The sequence below is a fragment of the Miniopterus schreibersii genome (assembly GCF_964146895.1).
Source record: "Miniopterus schreibersii genome assembly, chromosome: 1".
NCBI classification, from domain to species: domain Eukaryota; kingdom Metazoa; phylum Chordata; class Mammalia; order Chiroptera; family Miniopteridae; genus Miniopterus; species Miniopterus schreibersii.
In genome coordinates this window covers 38392336-38415409 of record NC_138101.1, presented here as the reverse complement: position 1 = coordinate 38415409, position 23074 = coordinate 38392336, and the positions used below count along the sequence as shown (strand labels likewise).

The following is a 23074-nucleotide window of genomic DNA, read 5'->3' as shown; positions in this document are numbered from 1 at the left end:
CATTTTCATCATCTAAGAAAGACATATCATATGCCTTAGAAGTCACTTCCCATTCCCCTCCCCCAAGCCTCCATTAATCAACTTTTGGTCTCTACAGATTAGGCCTTCTGGACATTTCATAACAACAGAACCATACAATATATGGTCTTTTGGAACTGGCTTCTTTCACGTAGAATAATGTTTTTTAGTTTCATCCTTGTTGTAGCTTTGCACTGCTAAATAATATTCTATGATATGAATATAGCACATTTTATTTATCCTCTTATCAGTTTGTGGACATTTTGCTTGTTTCCAAGTTTGGCTATTATGAATATTGCTACTATGATTTTGTGTGAACATATGTAAAGAAGTAAAATTTAAACAGACTAAATCTTTCAAACACAAGTAATGTCTGAGTGGATTTTAAAAATTAACTACAGCCCGGCCGGGCGTACCTCAGCGATTGAGCGTAGACCTAGGCTCCAGGCAACCAGGGTTCAATTCCCAGTCAGGGCATGTGCCCGGGTTGTGGGCTTGATCCCCAGTCGGGGTCATGTAGGAGGCAGCCGATCAATGACTCTCTCATCATTGATGTTTCTCTCTCTCTCTCACTCTCCTTTCCTCTCTCTGAAATCAATAAAGATATATTTTTAAAAAATAAAAACTATATATACTATTTAGAAGCCATGCGAAATCAAAGTGTACAAGAAGATTGTAAGAAGATAGAAAAAAGATCTATTTCAACAGTGACCATAAAAGGATGTAGCTATACTATTATCAGACACAGTAAACCAGAAGCACTACTAAAAGTAAAGATAAATACTTCATAATGATAAATAGTTAATCTTTCAAAACAATACAAATTAGTAATTGGTGATACCTATTAATAAATCCCCAAGTAAAAAAAAACAGTAAAAGCAGACTAAAAGAAAGACCAAAATACACGTTTTTAATCATAATAGGATATTTTTAAAGATCTTTTTCTATAATATAAAAAAGCGGAAAAAATAAATATGTAAACAACTAACCTATTTGACATATATACAAATGGTAGAGAACATATATTCTTTAACAACATTAGGAATAGTAATGGAATTGAACATTCATGCTGGGGCAAAACCAAGACTCAGTATTCAAAATTTTTTAAATTGTAAAGAGCATATGTCCATCCAGACTAGAATTAAATTAGAAATAAAAGAAAGACCTAAAGTAAAAATACCTATAAACTTTGGAAATTAAGCAACACATTTCTAAATAATTCAGAGTCAATGCTGAAATCATAATCATACATGCACCTTCCTCTCAGCAATTCCCCTTCTAAGTATATACACAACAGAAATGCATAAATAAGTAAACCAAAAAACATACAAAAATATTTACATCAGCATTACTAGAAATAGCTAAAAAAAACACAAAAACCATCTAAATGTCCATTGAACATTACGAAGCAATAACCTGTGGCACTGTCATGCATTGAATACTGTACAGCCATGGAATTAACTACAACTGCTATAGAAAAGATAAAAGTAAGAATTACTATATGATTCCAATATATAAACAAGAAAAACTAATCGGTGGTATTAAAAGTAATGATAGCAGTTAATTTATGGAAGGGGTTAGTGAATAAAAGTCCAAGAAAGTGTGGACTTTTAGTAGCTTGTAGTATCCTATATCAGTATCTAGGTAGTAGGTACATTGGTATATTTACTTCGTGATAATTTACTAGGTAATTATGAAATTTTGAGCTGTTTACTTAGGATATGTGCATTTTTCTTATTTTTTAATACTGAAATTAAGGGTATACTTTACAAAATGTATGTTTATGTTCTGAGGAGGCAGCAAGTGATACTCAAAGACTGATTTCTGTCTTTGCTAGAATTTATAAGCACAGGTTCATGTGGGAATTAGAATAATTTCACAAGTCAGTAGCATACAGGATAATAGCTCTTCAATAAGCCACATAAAGAAATAACACAAACCAAACAAATAACTGGTTAATCACACTCTTGTTCCCGGCAAAGGGAGAATAAAGTCCAAATTTAATAAAGAATCAGTGGCCGACCAAGAGCTGATTTCCAGCTGCCAGCACAAAGGTAAAAGTCCCCCGCTGTGAGAGCAAGTTGCCAGGGAGCAAAGACACCATCGTTGGAAAGCTGGCCGATCTCTTTCACTGGGCTGCTTTGAGGGTTATCACCACTGTCTAAGAGACACATGTCACCAAGGGTCTCTGGAGAGCTTTTAGGTTAATGAAGAGTCACACTGCCAAACCAAAACTCTCAGACAGTCCTCACAAACTCTCAATATTTGTAGTCTAAATGTTTCCTTGCTATATAGTTGCTCCTCCACGTCTTTTTATCAATAAGCTCCTAGGGTGGCTGGGGAGGCCTCTGCTTATGAACAAACACCAGATGTAGAATGACATCCTCGCAGGACTTACTTCATTCTTGTATCAAAGCAACTTTTGTCTTTGTCTTAAACAAGTTGATTAAAACAACTTCACTTAACTCATAAACAAGTGGATTTGAAATCACATTAAACCAGTGCACTTGTATTTAGAAATCTAGGGATCAAATGGTGAAAAAAAATCAAAAACATAGAAGAAATGACTAGAGGTGCTATAAGTGTGACCAGGAAAAGCTTCTCTGAGACACGACAGTGAGGCCAAGGCCTCCATCAGAAGTTAAAAGCAGCCTTGGGGTGTTGCAAGAAAGACTTCTCCAAAAGAGGGACAGAGGAGACAGAACGTGCAAAGGTACTGAGGTGGAAACATACTTGGCAACTTCATTGAACAGCCAGGAGTTCAATGTGCCTAAAACAGAGTGTGCATAGGACAAAGTGACAGGACAGGAGATTGCCAGGGGTCTGTCCATTGGCAAAATGCAAAATTCAATCTAGTAAATTTGAAGATCTAATTGGCTATTTTAAGCAATTCATGAATCAGGCAGTGTACCATTAGCAACTAGGAGGGCTCTTAGAGGGATTGCACAGAATGGAAGGTTTGTATAGGAAGAGGTGTGTGGCAGGAGAGTTAGTAACAAAAGAAAAGGAAAGATTATTTTTAGACGTGGGCATCTTTTTCCAGGAAAGAAATGGCAAGGGTTTTGTTTTTTAAAAATATATATATATCTTTATTGATCTCAGAGAGAGGAAGAGAGAGGGAGAAAGAGCAATAGAAACATCAGTGATGAGAGAGTTGTCATTGATCAGCTGCCTCCTGCCCCCGACTGGGGAGAGCCCGCAACCCGGGCATGTGCCCTGACTGGGAATCGAACCTCTATCTCCTGGGTCTTAGGTCGATGCTCAACCACAGAGCCATGCCCTGCCAGGCTGGCAAGGGTTTTATCATGGAGATTGCCTCTTCTTCCTATTGGAGATGGAGAGGGTCCAAGTGACAGATTTTCTGATCATTGGTATTGATCAGAAAGTTCCAGACTGGTTGATTAAGGTTATATTTCTGGGAGAAGTTGAAATATCAGTTGAATCGGGTATTAAATACAGGTTTGGCATCATGGTCTTTTAGCAGGAGTAATGCCATTTGGAGCCTATGGTTTTCTCTTTAATACCATGTAGGGTCTTGTAGACCAAAAAAGGTTTGGAATTTATTCTAAATGGGTTGAGAAGCCAGATGGAAATTTTGACAGGAGAGTGTAATAATCTTATGTGCTTCAAAATAATTATCATTCTGGTCAGAAAATGGATAACACAGTTATGAAGAGAAGAGTAGAAACATAGGGACTAGTGAGGAGGCATTTCTCCCGCCATCATTCAATTCCTCTTTAAAAACTCCAAATGCATTGTCCTAAAACTGCATTTCACCGTTTGATTTATGTTGAACAAAGAAAGTCCAAACCTATCGAAAAATTTTTATAAACATTTATTTGAGCTAATAACTGAGGTCCAGAAGCAATATCAACAAATGAAAAAAACGCTCTTGAGAATGGCAGTTTGGCAGCTCTTTCTTTGCCTTTACAATCAAAGGAGAAGACACAAGAAATGTTACATGACATCCATTAGTAGATTAAGGAAGCAGGAGAAAGCAAAGTGGAGGTGGCCGGCGGGGGAGGTGCGGGGGGATCTCCAGGACTGGATAGAAAGTAAAATGGAGATACATACTTCTTTTACATTGGTAGGTACAGAACAGTTAACATTTAACATTTATAGAAAATACAGCTGCCTTGTGGGCAACAGGAGAAATTTGTGGTCACTGTGCTCTGGTACTTGCGGTTATGCCTTTGAGAAATTACTCTGGCATTTCAAAGGTATATTATCCTAGATGCATTAGAACAATGGACAGGCTCATTTAAGCGTAAAGATTAGCCTTTCACTAAGGAAGCTAGAGGCTTGGGAAGAGACAACTGACAAGGACCTGCCCAGTTAGAAATTTATGATCAGATCATCTTGCGTGCTTATTTTGGGTCATGGAGCTTGTCAGGCCTGCCATGTAGCCCCTGTTTCATTCACATTTATAGCCCTTAAAATAACTCCTATCATTTCCTCTGCTAAAAAGATGTAATTTTCCCACCCTCTCTTCCATCTTCACTTTGTAAAATATTTGTCATCAGAAAATTCCAACTTAAAAGCTAAACTATCTATGTAGACCCAAATGATATTCTTCTTCTGCAATTCTATGACATTTATTTGAAACACATGTATAACTCTTCAAAAACCTTTCATGGGAATGATTTGCTTAAGCAAATTAACTTTTTCTAAATGTTGGTATCTTTGTGCTTCTCCTTTAGATATAAAGAGAATGCAATGAGGTTATCAAGAATTCACCATGACCAGCCCATGAAACCTCTAGATCGAGCAGTCTTCTGGATCGAGTTTGTCATGCGCCACAAAGGAGCCAAACACCTGCGGCCAGCCTCCCATGACCTCACCTGGTTCCAGTACCACTCTTTGGATGTGATTGGGTTCCTGCTGGCCTGTGTGGCAACTGCCATATTTGTCATCACAAAATGTGTTCTGTTTTGTTGCCGGAAGTTTGCTAACCCAGGAAAGAAGGGGAAAAGGGAGTAGTTGTTTCTGAGGCCTGAAGCTGATATGCCCCATAGATGGGACTCCTCCACTTTATTCTAGCACAATGAAGTTGTGATTTAAGGATCCCCTCTTCCTGTGACAAAATGACTTTTCACAATTTAGCTTCTCAGATCAAAATGTGTTTTCAAGTTACTACCTGCTTTAGAGTTATAAATATGTCACATCAAAGATAAAAACGTGAACGGGTGTCTAAAATGCAGCACACACTCAAACTCCCTAACAGCGAGCGCCCCTGGCAGACCTGAGTAATCAGCCACTATACTCCCTGCTGAGCCCAGAGGTAGCTCAGAATCCTCTCACAATACTGTCACAGGAAGCTGCTGCCACCTGGATTTGGCCCCTGAGGTGAAACCTCTGTGCTATCTGGTGGGTGCTCCATGAAGACAGAGGCTCGTCTGTGAGATCTTATCCCTAGGACCTAGCACTCTGCCAGGTACACAGTGGGCATTCCATAAATATTTATTGAATGAATTAATACCCCTCCTAGAAAAGTCAATCACAGTAATAAACATAATGGCTCACTTTTTTAAAAGATGGGCTGGGCAGGGCTGCAGCATCAAATCTGAGTCCCAGATCTATTAAAAAAAAAAGATAAAAACTTGTAAAAATTAAGACAAAAATAAAGCCATGTGGATAAATATTTAAATGTTATTCTAATTGCAAATTATACCCCAAAAATGAGCTTAAGTGTTTTTCAAACATTACACATGGACACAAGAACATTAAGTAGTTTATTCACATATTAATGTTACTTTGCAAATACTCAGAATATTTTAACTTTATTTTGGTGTAAAATTCTATAGTTTTATCTCTTACTATAGAAACTATTCAATAGTTAGAATTGTGTAAAATGATTCATCCTTCCCTTTCATTTTGGGAGACCACCAATGCTCCTTGGTTTTACTGTACATCCAGCTTCAGAATCATTTCTTCCTAACGATATGGCAAGTCATTTGCTTTCATCCAGTTTAAGTTAATTTACCATCAAAATGTATGTGGGTTGAGAAATATAACAACAGCTAATTGCTTCCTATTATAAAACTGAGCTATTTATGAAAGACTTCGGTTTCAGTAGTGAATTCTCTTTACCTCACAGCCCCTTAAAAAGATTCACCTGGCTGCTTTCACTCTCGTTTGGGCCTTTGATAATGGATATATGGTCCCAATTGTAGGTTTGATAATGTAGAACCCATACTCTAGAGGGGCACTTATAATGTCCAAAGATTGAGCACCTGAATTAATCTGAAATATAATTATATTACTTATAAAATTGTAGGACACACATACTTCTGTAAGCAAGGATTTAGATTTTTTTTCTTAAGCTTCCTTCTCCTAGGCCTTTGCACCCTACACTCCCCTTGATCCCAGACTGAAGCAATTAAGGAGGTGGCGCAGCTGTGAACAAGGAGTGAAGATATCACCTTATGGAGACATCCCCAGGCACCAAGATCAAAAGAATGACTTCCAGGGCTGCAGGAGCTGCATTCCATTCCCAGTGCCAGTTTGCCCCATATAACCCCATCCCTCAGGCCACTCCACAAGACAGGTTTTGGGTGCTCTTATGCTCCCTGTCTTCGGGTTGGCGGCCTTCTCAATAACACCTTATATGACTCAACCCTGCCTCCACTGAATTGGATACAAAGACAGGCAGCCTCGAGCCCCACCGGGGTTTCCCAGTAACAAAGGGACTTACTGAATTTTCATTCCTCCAAATGTACAGTGTACATATATATACCCACTTCTTGCAAAACAAGGCACAGCATCACTTAGCTACTTTCAGACACTGAACAATTCAATGTGTTTAATGAAGGCAGTTTGAAATGATGATTATTATTCCATATAACCAAATGAGATCAGGGTATCTCATTCCTTCTCTCTTTCCTCAGAAGCCTGTTGTTTCATCCCTCACATTAACCTAATATTAAAACATTACATCCTCTGGCATGACTATAGATATACATATACAATCATCTCTTTCTTTAAACCTAGGCACACTATGACTGACCATTATTAATAGCAATGCAAAGAATACAAAAATCATGAAAATGTTATGGAAATAGGAAAATCAAATCACAAGGATTCTCAAGGCCCTCCTAAACATACACACCAGGATGGAAGTGGTCCAGGTGAGAAATCATTCCTGTCTTTATTGGTCAAGAAGACCATCATCAGAGTCTCACAATAAACACTGTACGTCCTAAGGCATGAATTCATTTTAAAAACAAATGAAAACTTCAGTGCTGGGGAAATTTTAGGAAACATTTATCACTGAGTTTCCAGAGAACTCGTGTACATATCTGAAATAATTTTTAAAAAGCAGAAGTAACATATTGCCACTGTGGATAATGATGTTAAATCATGCCTATAAGCTTAATTTTCCTCAAACCCACCCTGTAACGCATATAACTGATAAAAGTTGGTAATCATTGTATAGTGAAAAATCTTACAAATCACAAACAAAAAAGACAAACATTCCAAGAAGCAAATACGAACAGGTAATTCACATACATAAAAATGGCCACTAACAAAGGCACTGGTTTTAGGTCCACGTACACTGAGTCAATAAATTGTCACACAGAGAGTATTTATCAAGCGTAAGAATCTATGGAGGAAGTACTCGCCTCTGGTGCTGAAGCTTCTCGCAGGGAGGAGGAGCGGGGTCCCCGCAGCGGGTGCGCCTGGGGCTGGTCTCCCACTGCCCGCAGGCGCCAGGTGAGGTCTGGCCGGGGCTGCAGCCGCGCCCCCGCGCCGGGCGCCCCACAGCGGCCCCTGGCGGCCCGCCCGCCCGCTGCTCCCCGCCGGCCGCCGCCCCCAGGCGCCAGGTGAGGTCTGCGCCGGGCGCCCCACAGCGGCCCCTGGCGGCCCCCCGCCCGCTGCTCCCCGCCGGCCGCCGCCCCCAGGCGCCAGGTGAGGTCTGCGCCGGGCGCCCCACAGCGGCCCCTGGCGGCCCCCCGCACGCTGCTCCCCGCCGGCCGCCGCCCCCAGGCGCCAGGTGAGGTCTGCGCCGGGCGCCCCACAGCGGCCCCTGGCGGCCCGCCCGCCCGCTGCTCCCCGCCGGCCGCCGCCCCCAGGCGCCAGGTGAGGTCTGCGCCGGGCGCCCCACAGCGGCCCCTGGCGGCCCCCCGCCCGCTGCTCCCCGCCGCCCGCAGCCCGTGCGGCGCCTCGGCCGCGGACTGCCACCTGCTGGCGCAGCGAATCGGCCGGGTCAGCGCGGGCGGCGAGCCCGGGGTCTTCGGGCCCCCTGGCTGCTGCCGCTCGGGTCCACCCGCACTGCGTCGCCTGCGCTCCTGCGCGCCGACAGCCACAGCGCCAGACCCGGGGCGCTGCGGCTCCCGCGACGGCCCGCTGCTCCCCGCGGGTGCCTCGGCGCTGGGCTGCCCGCCGGCCTCTCCCGGGGGCCGCGCCAGGAGCCCTGAGGGCCAGAACGGGACCCCCTCTCCGACACCGCCTGGCCGCCGCTCCGCCGCGCAGGGGGCCGGGCGCGCCCCTAGCTGGGCCCCGGGCTGCTGGCGGGGCCCGGAGCTTGGAGATGGCTGCAGGGCGGGGCCTCTTGTACAGTGGCCGCCTGTTACCCTGGGCTGCCTTCCGGGGCATTTCTGCCGCGAGCGGCTGGGGAGCCGGTGGGGCGCTGCCCGCCGGGGCCGACCTGCAGAAGTGCACCGAAAGCCTTGGGTGGCTCCTCAGGCACAAAAAGCCCCACTCCCTGCGGTTGCTGGGCCCAGGAGCGCGAGTTTCTGTCACGACTAACCTGCAGTAAGCGATTTCTGGATTCTGGGTCACCCCGCCCCTGGAGGCCTAAGTGCAGCTGGGCATGTGATGTTTGCCTCATGCCCTACACATCCCTTTGAAACATTTGGAACCAAGAGCTGGGGAGAGCCCGAAGCTCTTGGAACAGGCAATCCCAGAAAGCCCTGCAGATGCTGAGGTCCCTGTGAGCAGGCCCCAGGGTTAGACTCTGACAGTCCATCGTGTAATGGGGGCCTCATGGCCGGGGCTGCCAAGGGCGATGGCCCATTATCAGTGCCTGCTTCTTCAGTGGCCCTTCCTTTCTTCATGATCAGTACCGGTGAAGCACAGACCCCTGGGTGAGCCTCTTCTCCTGGGTGGTTTTCTTAAGCAACAGACTCTTCCACAAGACGGTCTACCGAGTGGCTCAACCTCTGCAGAGGAGTTCCCCTCACCGCATCCATCCCCTGCCAAACTGGAGACCTCCATCCGCAGGCCACTGAGTCACCTGCCACCCCTAGGGGATGAATGGGTTTGGAAGGAGGCTTTGCAGCTCTTTCTTTGTTCACCTCCCCCACCAAGAAAGGCAGGACGCATTCTGCCAAGGGCCCTCTGCATATTCCCTTCTCTCTGAGGAACTGGGACCTTTGTCTCTGATGCACATAAGTTACAACCTTCCTGACACCAATATTGTGGATTTTTAACCTGTAAGTCTGAAAGGACCGCAAGTTTTCCTGCAGCTCCTTGCTAGCATTTGCCAGCTCCCGTGCCTGCACTGATGTGAATGCTTTTCTCCCTGTGCCATTTACCTTCTCCCTTCCCCTTCCTGCCATCCGCCACCTTTGGAGGAATGGATTTTGTAATTCTAGCTGTTGTGTTTTGTGGACCTGTTATTTTGTTGTTTTCTGTGAAGCACATGCATTGGATGCGTGAGGTAAAGGAGGATCTCAGGTTTTCCTGATCACGCCCCTTGTAGCCATCACTGTCTTGTTTCTTGTAACACAGGTTAGGTTTTGGTCTCTCCCGCTCCATTGAAAGACAAACAAACAAAACAAACAAACAAAAAAAACAGCCTCAAGACATGGGACAGAACAGACCTCACAGCCAGATCTGCTGGGTTTTGAGGAGTGATTTTTCTTCCCCTTGAAGGGAAAAAGCTTTTTTAACTGGCACATTTGAAGCTGCCCAACTTCAGGGACGTACCAGTTTAGATGAGTGCTACTGCAACACAGAATGCTCAGGGAGCCTGAACTTTCAAACTCTGGAGGTCTGAAATTGCCTCTTGGCCGCCATCGAGTCTGTCTGGTGTTTCAAAGGAATATTGGGTGCTGCAAATACGAACTGAAGGGATAAACTCATTAAATCCATGACACCTGTGATCGGTTAGTGTTTTCCTGCCATTTTAGAGACTAAATATGAGGAAAGGGGGAAGATGTCAAAACACTTGTACAATTTTAAAATGTCACAATTAAACATGAGCTAGTTTCCAAAAATAAATAAAAACTTACGTTGTGTGTGTGTTTGTGTGGAATCTAAAACTACGACAACGGAATGAGATGTTTTTGTGTCATGATTGCCTAACTATTAATCTATCTTTTGCTTTTTCCACTTGTGATCCAAATTCTATGACTGCTTTACTTTCAGGTGTAGCAGTTATATTTTAACTTTCTGATCAATTTCTCTTGGACATAAGCATGAACCATGGTAAAAGGGACCAGCAATTTGAAAAGAAACACTGCTCCACCAGGATGCCTACGAAGTGGATTTCCGTTCTGCTGCTGCTACAGCTGAGCTGTCACATTCGCCCTGGGTGTTGTGGAAAGGTGCTGGTGTGGCCCACAGAATATAGCCATTGGATGAATATGAAGACAATCCTGGATGAACTTGTCCACAGAGGTCATGAAGTAACTGTTCTGACATCTTCAGCTTCAATTGTTGTTGTTCCCAATAAGGCATCTGCTATTAAATTTGAGATTTTTCCTACATCTTTAACAAAAGATGATTTCGAATTATTTTTCATGCAGCTAATCAATAAATGGACATATGATCTACCAAAACATAGATTTTGGACACATTTTTCACTAATGCAAGAAATGTTTTGGGAAGGTTCTGAATTTGTTGAAAAGCTCTGCAAAGATGCTGTTTTAAATAGGAAACTTATGACAAAACTACAGGAATCAAGGTTTGATGTCATTCTTGCAGACACCGTTGGACCCTGTGGTGAGCTACTGGCAGAACTACTTAAAATACCTTTGGTGTACAGTCACCGCTTCTCTCCGGGCTACACAATTGAAAAGTATAGCGGAGGACTTCCATTCCCTCCGTCCTACGTACCTGTTGTCTTGTCAGGATTAAGTGATCAGATGACCTTCATGGAGAGGGTAGAAAATATGATATACGTGCTCTATTTTGACTTCTGGTTCCAAACATATAATCAGAAGAAGTGGGATCAGTTTATCAGAGAAGTACTAGGTAAGCCACATCTTTACTTGAAGTCTTAACTTTCCTAGTCCTTGGAAAGTGAGTTTATATAAATATTAAGTGAACGGAATTTGTCTTTTATAAGTTAAATGATTATATAATAACATATAATGATCTTTAAATCTCACAAATCCAGGGTGTCCCAAAAAATGTATACACACTTTTTTCTGATAGCTCAATTGATGTTTCTTTCCAAATTTAACACATTGGAATTAATAATTATTCAAAGTGTGTGTGTGTGTATATATATATATATATATATATATATATATATATATATATATATATATATATGTTTTTGGGATACCCTATATTATAGAAATGCTTAAATTATGAGGTTAGTTTGAACCCTGGGTTCCACTAGTATAGAATACTCCAGGAAGTCAGAGACCCCAAATTGAGGCACTGGGGAGTTCTTTAAGCAATCACATATCCATTCTTCTTTATTTGCTTGTTAATAATAGGCTTTATTTTATGGAAGAGTTTTAGGGCCACAGCAATATTAAGTAGAGATTTCCCACATATGCCCTGACTCCTCTATTGTCAACATCCCCCATTAGAGAAGGACATTTGTTTCAACTGATGAAAATATACTGACATATCATTATTATCTAAAGTCCAAAGTTTATATTAGGGCTCACTCTTGGCGTTGTATATTCTGTGACTTTGGACAAATTTATAATATCATGTATCCACCATTATAGCATTGTACAGAGTAGTTTAACTGCCCTAAAAATCCTCTGTGCTCTGCCCATTTGTCTTACACATCAATTTTACTATAATTGTTTCATCTTTAATAAAGGTATTGGAAATTTCACTAAATATCGTCATCAAAGCACAAATGTAGATTGAGAAGTTACATATTTCTAACACAATGTCTACGGATCATTGGGGAAATTGTTTCCACTTGTTTCTCCTCATTTTTCTTATTTAAAAATTAAACTGTTTTGCCATATTACCTGAAGAATTCTTTGACAATGGAGAAATAGAATGGCTCTATCTCAGATTAGGGAACCTACAATTTGAAGTTCCTAATAATTACATTTCTTCACTAAGTGTTTATAAATCATATGTTTTAAAGGCCTAAAATCTTGTTGAAGGGTGGATAATTGTTTTATGTCTATATTTTTTGAAACCTATATTTCTCCATTAAAGACAAAATGAGCCAAAATTAAGGGTGAGCACATTTATTTCCATACTTTGTGAAAATTTTTCAGCTGTTTTTTGCAAATATTTTTATTTAATACACAAATATTATTAAGCTCCTAACATGAACCAAATGCAATAGTAGCCATACTCTCAAAAACCTCACAGTTTACTTGTAAAATCTAGAAACAAGGAAGTAGCTTGCTAAATTGTAGAATCTAGACTGAGTATTCTAGGGAAAGGCATTTCCGTGTGTATAGAGGGGTTAATTGACTGAGGAGTTGAAACCTCTGTTGTTTACATTTGCATTAGTTAATTTAGAAGCTTTACAGAGTAAACAAATGAATGTTTCATTCTTTACTGCTTAGATAAGTAATTGTTTGTGATTCTGAATGTACTGATGTAACATCAGATATGGGAATCTGATGTGACAGAGATAAAAGTCTATGTTATATATATACACATATATAATGTACATGTGTGTGTTTGCGTATACGTATACGTATATGTATATGTATATGTTTTCAAGCCAATCACTTTTATACATCTTTGGCTATATTACTACAAGCTCCTTTCAGAAAATCACCCGGTATATTCACATTACACTACTCTCATTTTCTCTGCCTTTGTTTTTGCTTTTTCCCTCCAGGAAGACCCACCACATTATTTGAGTTAATGAGTAAAGCTGAAATGTGGCTCATTCGAACCTATTGGGATTTTGAGTTTCCCCACCCACTCTTGCCACATTTTGAATTTGTTGGAGGCCTCCACTGCAAACCTGCTAAGCCTCTGCCTAAGGTGAACCTATTCATGTTTGTTTTACTTTGTTTACTTTGCACTTCCAGTAGAAATGATTCTGTGTTCTTCATTTGGGAATATCCAATCACACTATGAGAGATATGGGAATCTGGGTAAAGTGACCTGCCAATTAGAAACTCATATTTCTATACTGTTTCAAGAATCTGAATGATATTATCATTACAGAATAAAGAATTATACTTGGGAGACTTTGGAAATAGGGTCAGTTAAATTATGGTCTTCATTATTCAACACATAAGGAAGTGTGAATCGCTCATTCAAAGAATATTCTTAAAATGACCAGCATAGTCCAGAGATAAGTGCTGAATATACAGAGAAAGAGACATAGAAGCATGGAGCAGACTGAGGGATCTCAGAGGGAAGGTGGGGAGGGGGAGGAGGTGGGGAGAGATTAATCAGAGAACTCATATGTTTATAAGCATAACCCATGGACACAGACATTGGAATGGGGAAAGCCTGGGGGTGGGATGGATGTGGGGTGGAGGGGATCAGTGGGGATAAAAAGGGGACACCTGTAATATTTTCAACAAAAAAGATTTTAAAAAGTTAAGTATGGGGGGAGATTATTTTCATGTGACTCAGCTATAGGAATATTCTGGAGTGCAAAATTCTCACAAATTGTTAATAGAAAACATAAGATTAAAAGAATTTTTATGCGAAAGAAAGAAAGAAAAAGAAAGAAAAGAGAGAGAGAGAGAGAGAGGGAAGGAAAGAAGGAAGGAAGGAAGGAAGGAAGGAAGGAAGGAAGGAAGGAAGGAAGGAAGGAAGGAAGGAAGGAAGGAAGGAAGGAAGGAGAAAGAAAAGAAAAGAAAAGAAAAGAAAAGAAAAGAAAAGAAAAGAAAAGAAAAGAAAAGAAAAGAAAAGAAAAGAAAAGAAAAGAAAAGAAAAGAGAAAAGAAAAGAAAAAAGAAAAGAAAAGGAAGGAAGAAAGGAGTAGACACAATTCCTACCCATAGAAACCTGGCATTCTACTTGGAAAGGCAGAATATAAGTAATAAAAATTGTGTGAAGGGTATTATAATAAGGTAAGACCAAAATGCTAGAGAACACCCAGCTGGGATTATAGAAAATATTTCGTATCGTTGATAATTATGTGGGACCTGGAAGATGTGCAGTGAAAGCAGGAAGGAATGGGAAAGAGGAAGACACTAAAGGTAAAGCAGGAAAAACAATGACAATTCCCCAGAAGTCCAATCAGGAAGAGGCTGAATAAAGAGGCAGATGACGCTGGAGAAGTGAGTTAGAGATAAGTAATTACAAGGACTTTGAAGCAGCTAATGAAAACATTTGGAAGCCAATGAAAAGGAAAAAGGAAGAGATATGATCAGACTTCCTTTCTTAAAAAGCCCTCAAGATACAGTCACTGGATTGAATTGTACTCGGACTAGAGTGGAAAGGCAAAGAGGGGGTTGTTGCAAGAGTTCAGGCAAATAATGGAAATCTAGACATTAAAGATGTGACGACACCTACTCTTATAATATCAACTTCATATATCTATTAGGAAGAAAAAAAATTAACATGCATATGAAATACTTAAAATATCTCTGGCACATAGTGACACAGAGTAATATTAAATATTGTTACTATTGTTGTTTTTATTACTCTTAACAATATTATTGGCCTGGCTGGGTAGCTCAGTTGGTTAGAGCATCCTCGGGATATGCCAAGGTTGTGGATTCAATCCTAGTCAGGGCACATGCAGGAAGCAGCCAATGAGTGTATGAATAAGTAGAACAACAAATCTCTCCTTTCTCTCTCTCTCAAAGCAATAAATTAAAAAAGAATATTTTTCATAACCTAATATATGTCAGCCTATAATTCCTCATTTAATAGATCAAGATTATATTTTCTATCAGAGTCACAGAGAACACATCCTGTGAATTACTTAAAAGTAAACGTATACATAATTTGGTAATCAGATGAGCAAGTTGAAATACTACACTACACTAATAACTCCTTATAATACTTAATTTTCTCTCTTTACTTGTTTGTAGCAATCCTTTCAATAGTGTCCACTGTGCTGTTGCTCTTTTGTGATGGGTAAATTCTTCCCTCACAGGAAATGGAAGAGTTTGCCCAGAGCTCTGGAGAAAATGGTATTGTCGTGTTTACTCTGGGGTCAATGGTCACTAACATGACGGAAGAAAGTGCGAATATGATTGCATCAGCCCTTGCCCAGATTCCTCAAAAGGTTAGATAAACTACCTTAGAGTAGAAAACTAATGAGTGTGTTAAACTCTGTAAAGCATCTTGGATTACAGAAATTGCTACATGAAAGGTAAACTATCACGATAGCTCCAATTTATCTCAGATATCAATTTGAAAAACACAATACCCATGGCAGGTGCTAAAGTAGTACAGAGAGTATTTCTGATGGACAATAACTTTGGCATTAACACTGTGATCACAAAGAAGCATATTTAAGAGGCATAGTGTGAAGTCTGGTGTTATAATAGTATCGTAGGCAGGTAAAGATACCACCAAATTCTATCTAGTCATTTGCTCCATTTTCTTGCAGGATTCCTAGGGTTCTGTAAACACTACAGAAGTTCTCAGAATGGAGTTAAATTTTAACAGTAACATTAAATGGGGAATGACAACAGCCTGAAAGGCATGACACAGTTCAGGCTTGACAGGTAATCCAGGCCTCTCTCCATCTTCCTGAACTTGGGGTTGGGCCTATTCAGTGTTTCAAGGTGATATTCAGAGAAACGATGCCCAGGGCTCACCAAGCTGCACCCAGGGACCCAAGCCAGCCACAGTCATTTAGGGAAAGAGAAAAAGCAGCCTGTAAAAAAGACAGAGAAAACCTCCCTGGTGGCTGGGATCTGCTAAATTCTGAAGCAGGAAGACATAAAAGAAAGGCTGCAGGTGGGCCCAGCCCGCAAGGTGACCCAGTGTTTATAAATGGGCCCCAAAGCAACCCTCAGAAAAATTACTTCTCATGATTGAGGGAGAGGGAGGGAATATAAAAGAGTCCACCAGAAGCCAGCCTAGCACAGACAGTTCCAGACGCCCTCCCCACACCACACACTTCTCCATAAAGTAAGAGAATAATCGATTATTCTAATACAGAGAATACCCTTGAAGTCTCTGGGCATTTCTGAACCACTTTCAGTTTCCTAACTAATGTAGCTCTCTCCTTATCACGCACGCTAATTGGCTGAGAACTGAAGTAATGTTAACACTCACACAGCAAACAGATGTATAATCCAGCTTAGTAGTGGACTTAGAAATCGCTTGACCATTTATAATTAATTAACCACATTAATCAGTGTTGTCAGTACACTGCAGCACATTCTGAAGTGCTAAGAGTCAGTTGAATAAAATGCACCACCATCATCATATTTGATCTTTTCAACAGACAGACTATTATTTATGAAGTGCCAATGGGCTTTTCATTTCTACATTTTAAGAAAATTTTCAATCCCGGCAAGGGTGTTAATACTGGATCTATATAAAAATTACCACTTGGAAGTGGTGATTAACAAGTAGCTAAACATACTCATTAAACAGAAATTATTTATTTTTAATAATAAACTGTTAAATGGCATTTAAATTAAGTGATTTAATTCTCACAAAGAGCTGACTGCATTGATTTTGTAAATCATATGATGTAAGACTGCAATAAAATAACTTATGAAAGTAGTGAATATAAGTAAAGCACTTCTCCATCATTCAAAAAGAAATAAACAGGTTAACATTAAATCTGGAAGATGAGAGCAGGTATAATAAATAGTTAAAATCAATGTGTAGATTATTAGTAATTTGCTGGGTTTTACACTACAATTATATGACTCCCTAAAAACTTTATCTGCATGAATTGGTCATGGATCATCGCATTTGTCGAACTCCTAAGTGTGAAACGTCACGGTTGCGCTCATTCGTGACTGAATATAAAAATAAGTGCAGGTCGCACGAGTGAGTGCTCCTGTTGCATCAGCGTTTCATTGGGCCTCATTACCTGACGTGTCTGGCCCTCATTTCCTATCTGTAACAGGCAAGGCTTTACCCAGATGCCCCTGAATCTGTTTAGAATTCTAACATGATATAACTGTAGTTTGACTCAAGAAGTATGTTACTTTCTTTACCCTAACAGGTTATATGGAGATACGATGGCAAAAAGCCAGACACCTTAGGGCCAAATACTCGGCTCTATAAGTGGATCCCCCAGAATGACCTTCTTGGTAAGATTCTGGAAAACACTGAAATCGGTCAGTTCAGCCAGAATGATAAACAGGTCACTAGGAAGGACATTTATTGAACATTTCTTACTGAAAACCTCAAAAATAAAAATTAAAAATGTCCCAGTATTTATGTCCCGGTCCCAGGGGAAAAGGGTCAGCTGTAACCGTTGGCATCTTATTTCACAGTCACGTTCCTTAGGGCCGCAGACCACATGCCTTTGTTTCCTGTGTAACCACCCCTCGCAGAGCACATCTCTACACTTTCCCGATTATCTCCGTCTCCTGTTCTCTCCTTACACCTATCCTTTAACCCACTGCCCCTGAAAAAGATCAGCTCCTCTTGTATTACCAGTGACTCTCCATTTTCCACTGGGAAAAAGCTCAGAATCTCCCTCGGAAGTAATAAGATATTTCATTATAAAGTGCAGCCTTTCCTTCCTCTGATTCCTGTGCCACTGCCATCCCCTGGCCTTCTGCCTTGACTTCTACATATCACACGCAGTGACTTCACTACTTTATTAAGAGAATATATTCTAACATGCCACACCACTTTTCTGTTTTACATACTTTGTTTTTTTAATCCAGAATATTTTCTTTCAGTCTGTCCACTGGCAATTTCTATTCATTTTTGAGTCAGAAGAAACACTTTGATCTATGAAAGCCTTCACTGTCTCTCCAGCAGACTTAGGTGCCTCTTCCTATGAGTTCAGAAAGACATTTTAATTCAGTCTGAAGTGCAGACCAATTTGTTACTAAATACGTTGTCTCTGTCAGTGCCTTCATTGCCCAACTCTCATTTTATTCCAAGACTTACAGTTCATAATTTGCTGAAATTCACCCAATCCTAGGTCATCCAAAAACCAAAGCCTTTATAACTCATGGTGGAACCAATGGCATCTATGAGGCGATCTACCATGGGATCCCTATGGTGGGCATCCCTATGTTTGCTGATCAACCCGATAACATTGCTCGCATGCAGACCAAGGGAGCAGCTGTCAGATTGGACGTGAACACTATTTCAAGTACAGGTCTGCTCAATGCATTGAAGACAGTCATCAATGACCCTTCGTAAGTATCACATATTTTTTAATAGATAGTATTTATAGATAAGTCTTTTACCAATGGTGCATATGAGTTACATCTTATATTTAATAGGCTAATTTTGACATTATTAACATGATTGAACCCATCTTAAATCTTTTTTTATTTTCAATCAGACACTTACTTCAAAATCATAAATTCTTTCAATTCAATACCTAAAATTTCTGAACTATAAGTCTCTTTACACTCAAAAACTTATTTTATTATAATCATTTTAACAGATTTTATGAGATATTATTTACATACCATAAAATTCACCTGTTGAAATTATATTTTTCAAATATATGTAGTATGGTTACAGAGCTATGAAAGTATCACCATAATATAAATTCGGGACATTTTCATCATCTAAGAAAGACATATCATATGCCTTAGAAGTCACTTCCCATTCCCCTCCCCCAAGCCTCCATTAATCAACTTTTGGTCTCTACAGATTAGGCCTTCTGGACATTTCATAACAACAGAACCATACAATATATGGTCTTTTGGAACTGGCTTCTTTCACGTAGCATAATGTTTTTTAGTTTCATCCTTGTTGTAGCTTTGCACTGCTAAATAATATTCTATGATATGAATATAGCACATTTTATTTATCCTCTTATCAGTTTGTGGACATTTTGCTTGTTTCCAAGTTTGGCTATTATGAATATTGCTACTATGATTTTGTGTGAACATATGTAAAGAAGTAAAATTTAAACAGACTAAATCTTTCAAACACAAGTAATGTCTGAGTGGATTTTAAAAATTAACTACAGCCCGGCCGGGCGTACCTCAGCGATTGAGCGTAGACCTAGGCTCCAGGCAACCAGGGTTCAATTCCCAGTCAGGGCATGTGCCCGGGTTGTGGGCTTGATCCCCAGTCGGGGTCATGTAGGAGGCAGCCGATCAATGACTCTCTCATCATTGATGTTTCTCTCTCTCTCTCTCACTCTCCTTTCCTCTCTCTGAAATCAATAAAGATATATTTTTAAAAAATAAAAACTATATATACTATTTAGAAGCCATGCTAAATCAAAGTGTACAAGAAGATTGTAAGAAGATAGAAAAAAGATCTATTTCAACAGTGACCATAAAAGGATGTAGCTATACTATTATCAGACACAGTAAACCAGAAGCACTACTAAAAGTAAAGATAAATACTTCATAATGATAAATAGTTAATCTTTCAAAACAATACAAATTTGTAATTGGTGATACCTATTAATAAATCCCCAAGTAAAAAAAACAGTAAAAGCAGACTAAAAGAAAGACCAAAATACACGTTTTTAATCATAATAGGATATTTTTAAAGATCTTTTTCTATAATATAAAAAAGCGGAAAAAATAAATATGTAAACAACTAACCTATTTGACATATATACAAATGGTAGAGAACATATATTCTTTAACAACATTAGGAATAGTAATGGAATTGAACATTCATGCTGGGGCAAAACCAAGACTCAGTATTCAAAATTTTTTAAATTGTAAAGAGCATATGTCCATCCAGACTAGAATTAAATTAGAAATAAAAGAAAGACCTAAAGTAAAAATACCTATAAACTTTGGAAATTAAGCAACACATTTCTAAATAATTCAGAGTCAATGCTGAAATCATAATCATACATGCACCTTCCTCTCAGCAATTCCCCTTCTAAGTATATACACAACAGAAATGCATAAATAAGTAAACCAAAAAACATACAAAAATATTTACATCAGCATTACTAGAAATAGCTAAAAAAAACACAAAAACCATCTAAATGTCCATTGAACATTACGAAGCAATAACCTGTGGCACTGTCATGCATTGAATACTGTACAGCCATGGAATTAACTACAACTGCTATAGAAAAGATAAAAGTAAGAATTACTATATGATTCCAATATATAAACAAGAAAAACTAATCGGTGGTATTAAAAGTAATGATAGCAGTTAATTTATGGAAGGGGTTAGTGAATAAAAGTCCAAGAAAGTGTGGACTTTTAGTAGCTTGTAGTATCCTATATCAGTATCTAGGTAGTAGGTACATTGGTATATTTACTTCGTGATAATTTACTAGGTAATTATGAAATTTTGAGCTGTTTACTTAGGATATGTGCATTTTTCTTATTTTTTAATACTGAAATTAAGGGTATACTTTACAAAATGTATGTTTATGTTCTGAGGAGGCAGCAAGTGATACTCAAAGACTGATTTCTGTCTTTGCTAGAATTTATAAGCACAGGTTCATGTGGGAATTAGAATAATTTCACAAGTCAGTAGCATACAGGATAATAGCTCTTCAATAAGCCACATAAAGAAATAACACAAACCAAACAAATAACTGGTTAATCACACTCTTGTTCCCGGCAAAGGGAGAATAAAGTCCAAATTTAATAAAGAATCAGTGGCCGACCAAGAGCTGATTTCCAGCTGCCAGCACAAAGGTAAAAGTCCCCCGCTGTGAGAGCAAGTTGCCAGGGAGCAAAGACACCATCGTTGGAAAGCTGGCCGATCTCTTTCACTGGGCTGCTTTGAGGGTTATCACCACTGTCTAAGAGACACATGTCACCAAGGGTCTCTGGAGAGCTTTTAGGTTAATGAAGAGTCACACTGCCAAACCAAAACTCTCAGACAGTCCTCACAAACTCTCAATATTTGTAGTCTAAATGTTTCCTTGCTATATAGTTGCTCCTCCACGTCTTTTTATCAATAAGCTCCTAGGGTGGCTGGGGAGGCCTCTGCTTATGAACAAACACCAGATGTAGAATGACATCCTCGCAGGACTTACTTCATTCTTGTATCAAAGCAACTTTTGTCTTTGTCTTAAACAAGTTGATTAAAACAACTTCACTTAACTCATAAACAAGTGGATTTGAAATCACATTAAACCAGTGCACTTGTATTTAGAAATCTAGGGATCAAATGGTGAAAAAAAATCAAAAACATAGAAGAAATGACTAGAGGTGCTATAAGTGTGACCAGGAAAAGCTTCTCTGAGACACGACAGTGAGGCCAAGGCCTCCATCAGAAGTTAAAAGCAGCCTTGGGGTGTTGCAAGAAAGACTTCTCCAAAAGAGGGACAGAGGAGACAGAACGTGCAAAGGTACTGAGGTGGAAACATACTTGGCAACTTCATTGAACAGCCAGGAGTTCAATGTGCCTAAAACAGAGTGTGCATAGGACAAAGTGACAGGACAGGAGATTGCCAGGGGTCTGTCCATTGGCAAAATGCAAAATTCAATCTAGTAAATTTGAAGATCTAATTGGCTATTTTAAGCAATTCATGAATCAGGCAGTGTACCATTAGCAACTAGGAGGGCTCTTAGAGGGATTGCACAGAATGGAAGGTTTGTATAGGAAGAGGTGTGTGGCAGGAGAGTTAGTAACAAAAGAAAAGGAAAGATTATTTTTAGACGTGGGCATCTTTTTCCAGGAAAGAAATGGCAAGGGTTTTGTTTTTTAAAAATATATATATATCTTTATTGATCTCAGAGAGAGGAAGAGAGAGGGAGAAAGAGCAATAGAAACATCAGTGATGAGAGAGTTGTCATTGATCAGCTGCCTCCTGCCCCCGACTGGGGAGAGCCCGCAACCCGGGCATGTGCCCTGACTGGGAATCGAACCTCTATCTCCTGGGTCTTAGGTCGATGCTCAACCACAGAGCCATGCCCTGCCAGGCTGGCAAGGGTTTTATCATGGAGATTGCCTCTTCTTCCTATTGGAGATGGAGAGGGTCCAAGTGACAGATTTTCTGATCATTGGTATTGATCAGAAAGTTCCAGACTGGTTGATTAAGGTTATATTTCTGGGAGAAGTTGAAATATCAGTTGAATCGGGTATTAAATACAGGTTTGGCATCATGGTCTTTTAGCAGGAGTAATGCCATTTGGAGCCTATGGTTTTCTCTTTAATACCATGTAGGGTCTTGTAGACCAAAAAAGGTTTGGAATTTATTCTAAATGGGTTGAGAAGCCAGATGGAAATTTTGACAGGAGAGTGTAATAATCTTATGTGCTTCAAAATAATTATCATTCTGGTCAGAAAATGGATAACACAGTTATGAAGAGAAGAGTAGAAACATAGGGACTAGTGAGGAGGCATTTCTCCCGCCATCATTCAATTCCTCTTTAAAAACTCCAAATGCATTGTCCTAAAACTGCATTTCACCGTTTGATTTATGTTGAACAAAGAAAGTCCAAACCTATCGAAAAATTTTTATAAACATTTATTTGAGCTAATAACTGAGGTCCAGAAGCAATATCAACAAATGAAAAAAACGCTCTTGAGAATGGCAGTTTGGCAGCTCTTTCTTTGCCTTTACAATCAAAGGAGAAGACACAAGAAATGTTACATGACATCCATTAGTAGATTAAGGAAGCAGGAGAAAGCAAAGTGGAGGTGGCCGGCGGGGGAGGTGCGGGGGGATCTCCAGGACTGGATAGAAAGTAAAATGGAGATACATACTTCTTTTACATTGGTAGGTACAGAACAGTTAACATTTAACATTTATAGAAAATACAGCTGCCTTGTGGGCAACAGGAGAAATTTGTGGTCACTGTGCTCTGGTACTTGCGGTTATGCCTTTGAGAAATTACTCTGGCATTTCAAAGGTATATTATCCTAGATGCATT

General features: G+C 40.0%; 1 protein-coding gene across 4 annotated transcripts in view; it reads left to right on the top strand.

Annotated features, from left to right (window-relative positions):
• Window positions 1–23074, top strand: part of LOC308559263 (UDP-glucuronosyltransferase 2B31-like) — a 75352-nt gene that overhangs the window by 49928 nt on the left and 2350 nt on the right. Inside the window, exons 1-5 of one of the 4 annotated variants that reach the window (XM_081141815.1) lie at window positions 9050–11217; window positions 13022–13170; window positions 15250–15381; window positions 17290–17377; window positions 18226–18445. In XM_081141815.1, coding sequence (XP_080997941.1) covers window positions 10440–11217; window positions 13022–13170; window positions 15250–15381; window positions 17290–17377; window positions 18226–18445 — 1367 coding nt within the window. In that variant the 5' untranslated portion in view covers window positions 9050–10439. Of the gene's footprint in view, window positions 1–4718; window positions 6283–9049; window positions 11218–13021; window positions 13171–15249; window positions 15382–17289; window positions 17378–18225; window positions 18446–23074 lie in introns of those variants that run through there. The other 3 variants (XM_081141820.1, XM_081141819.1, XM_081141817.1) reach the window with 3 other exon arrangements.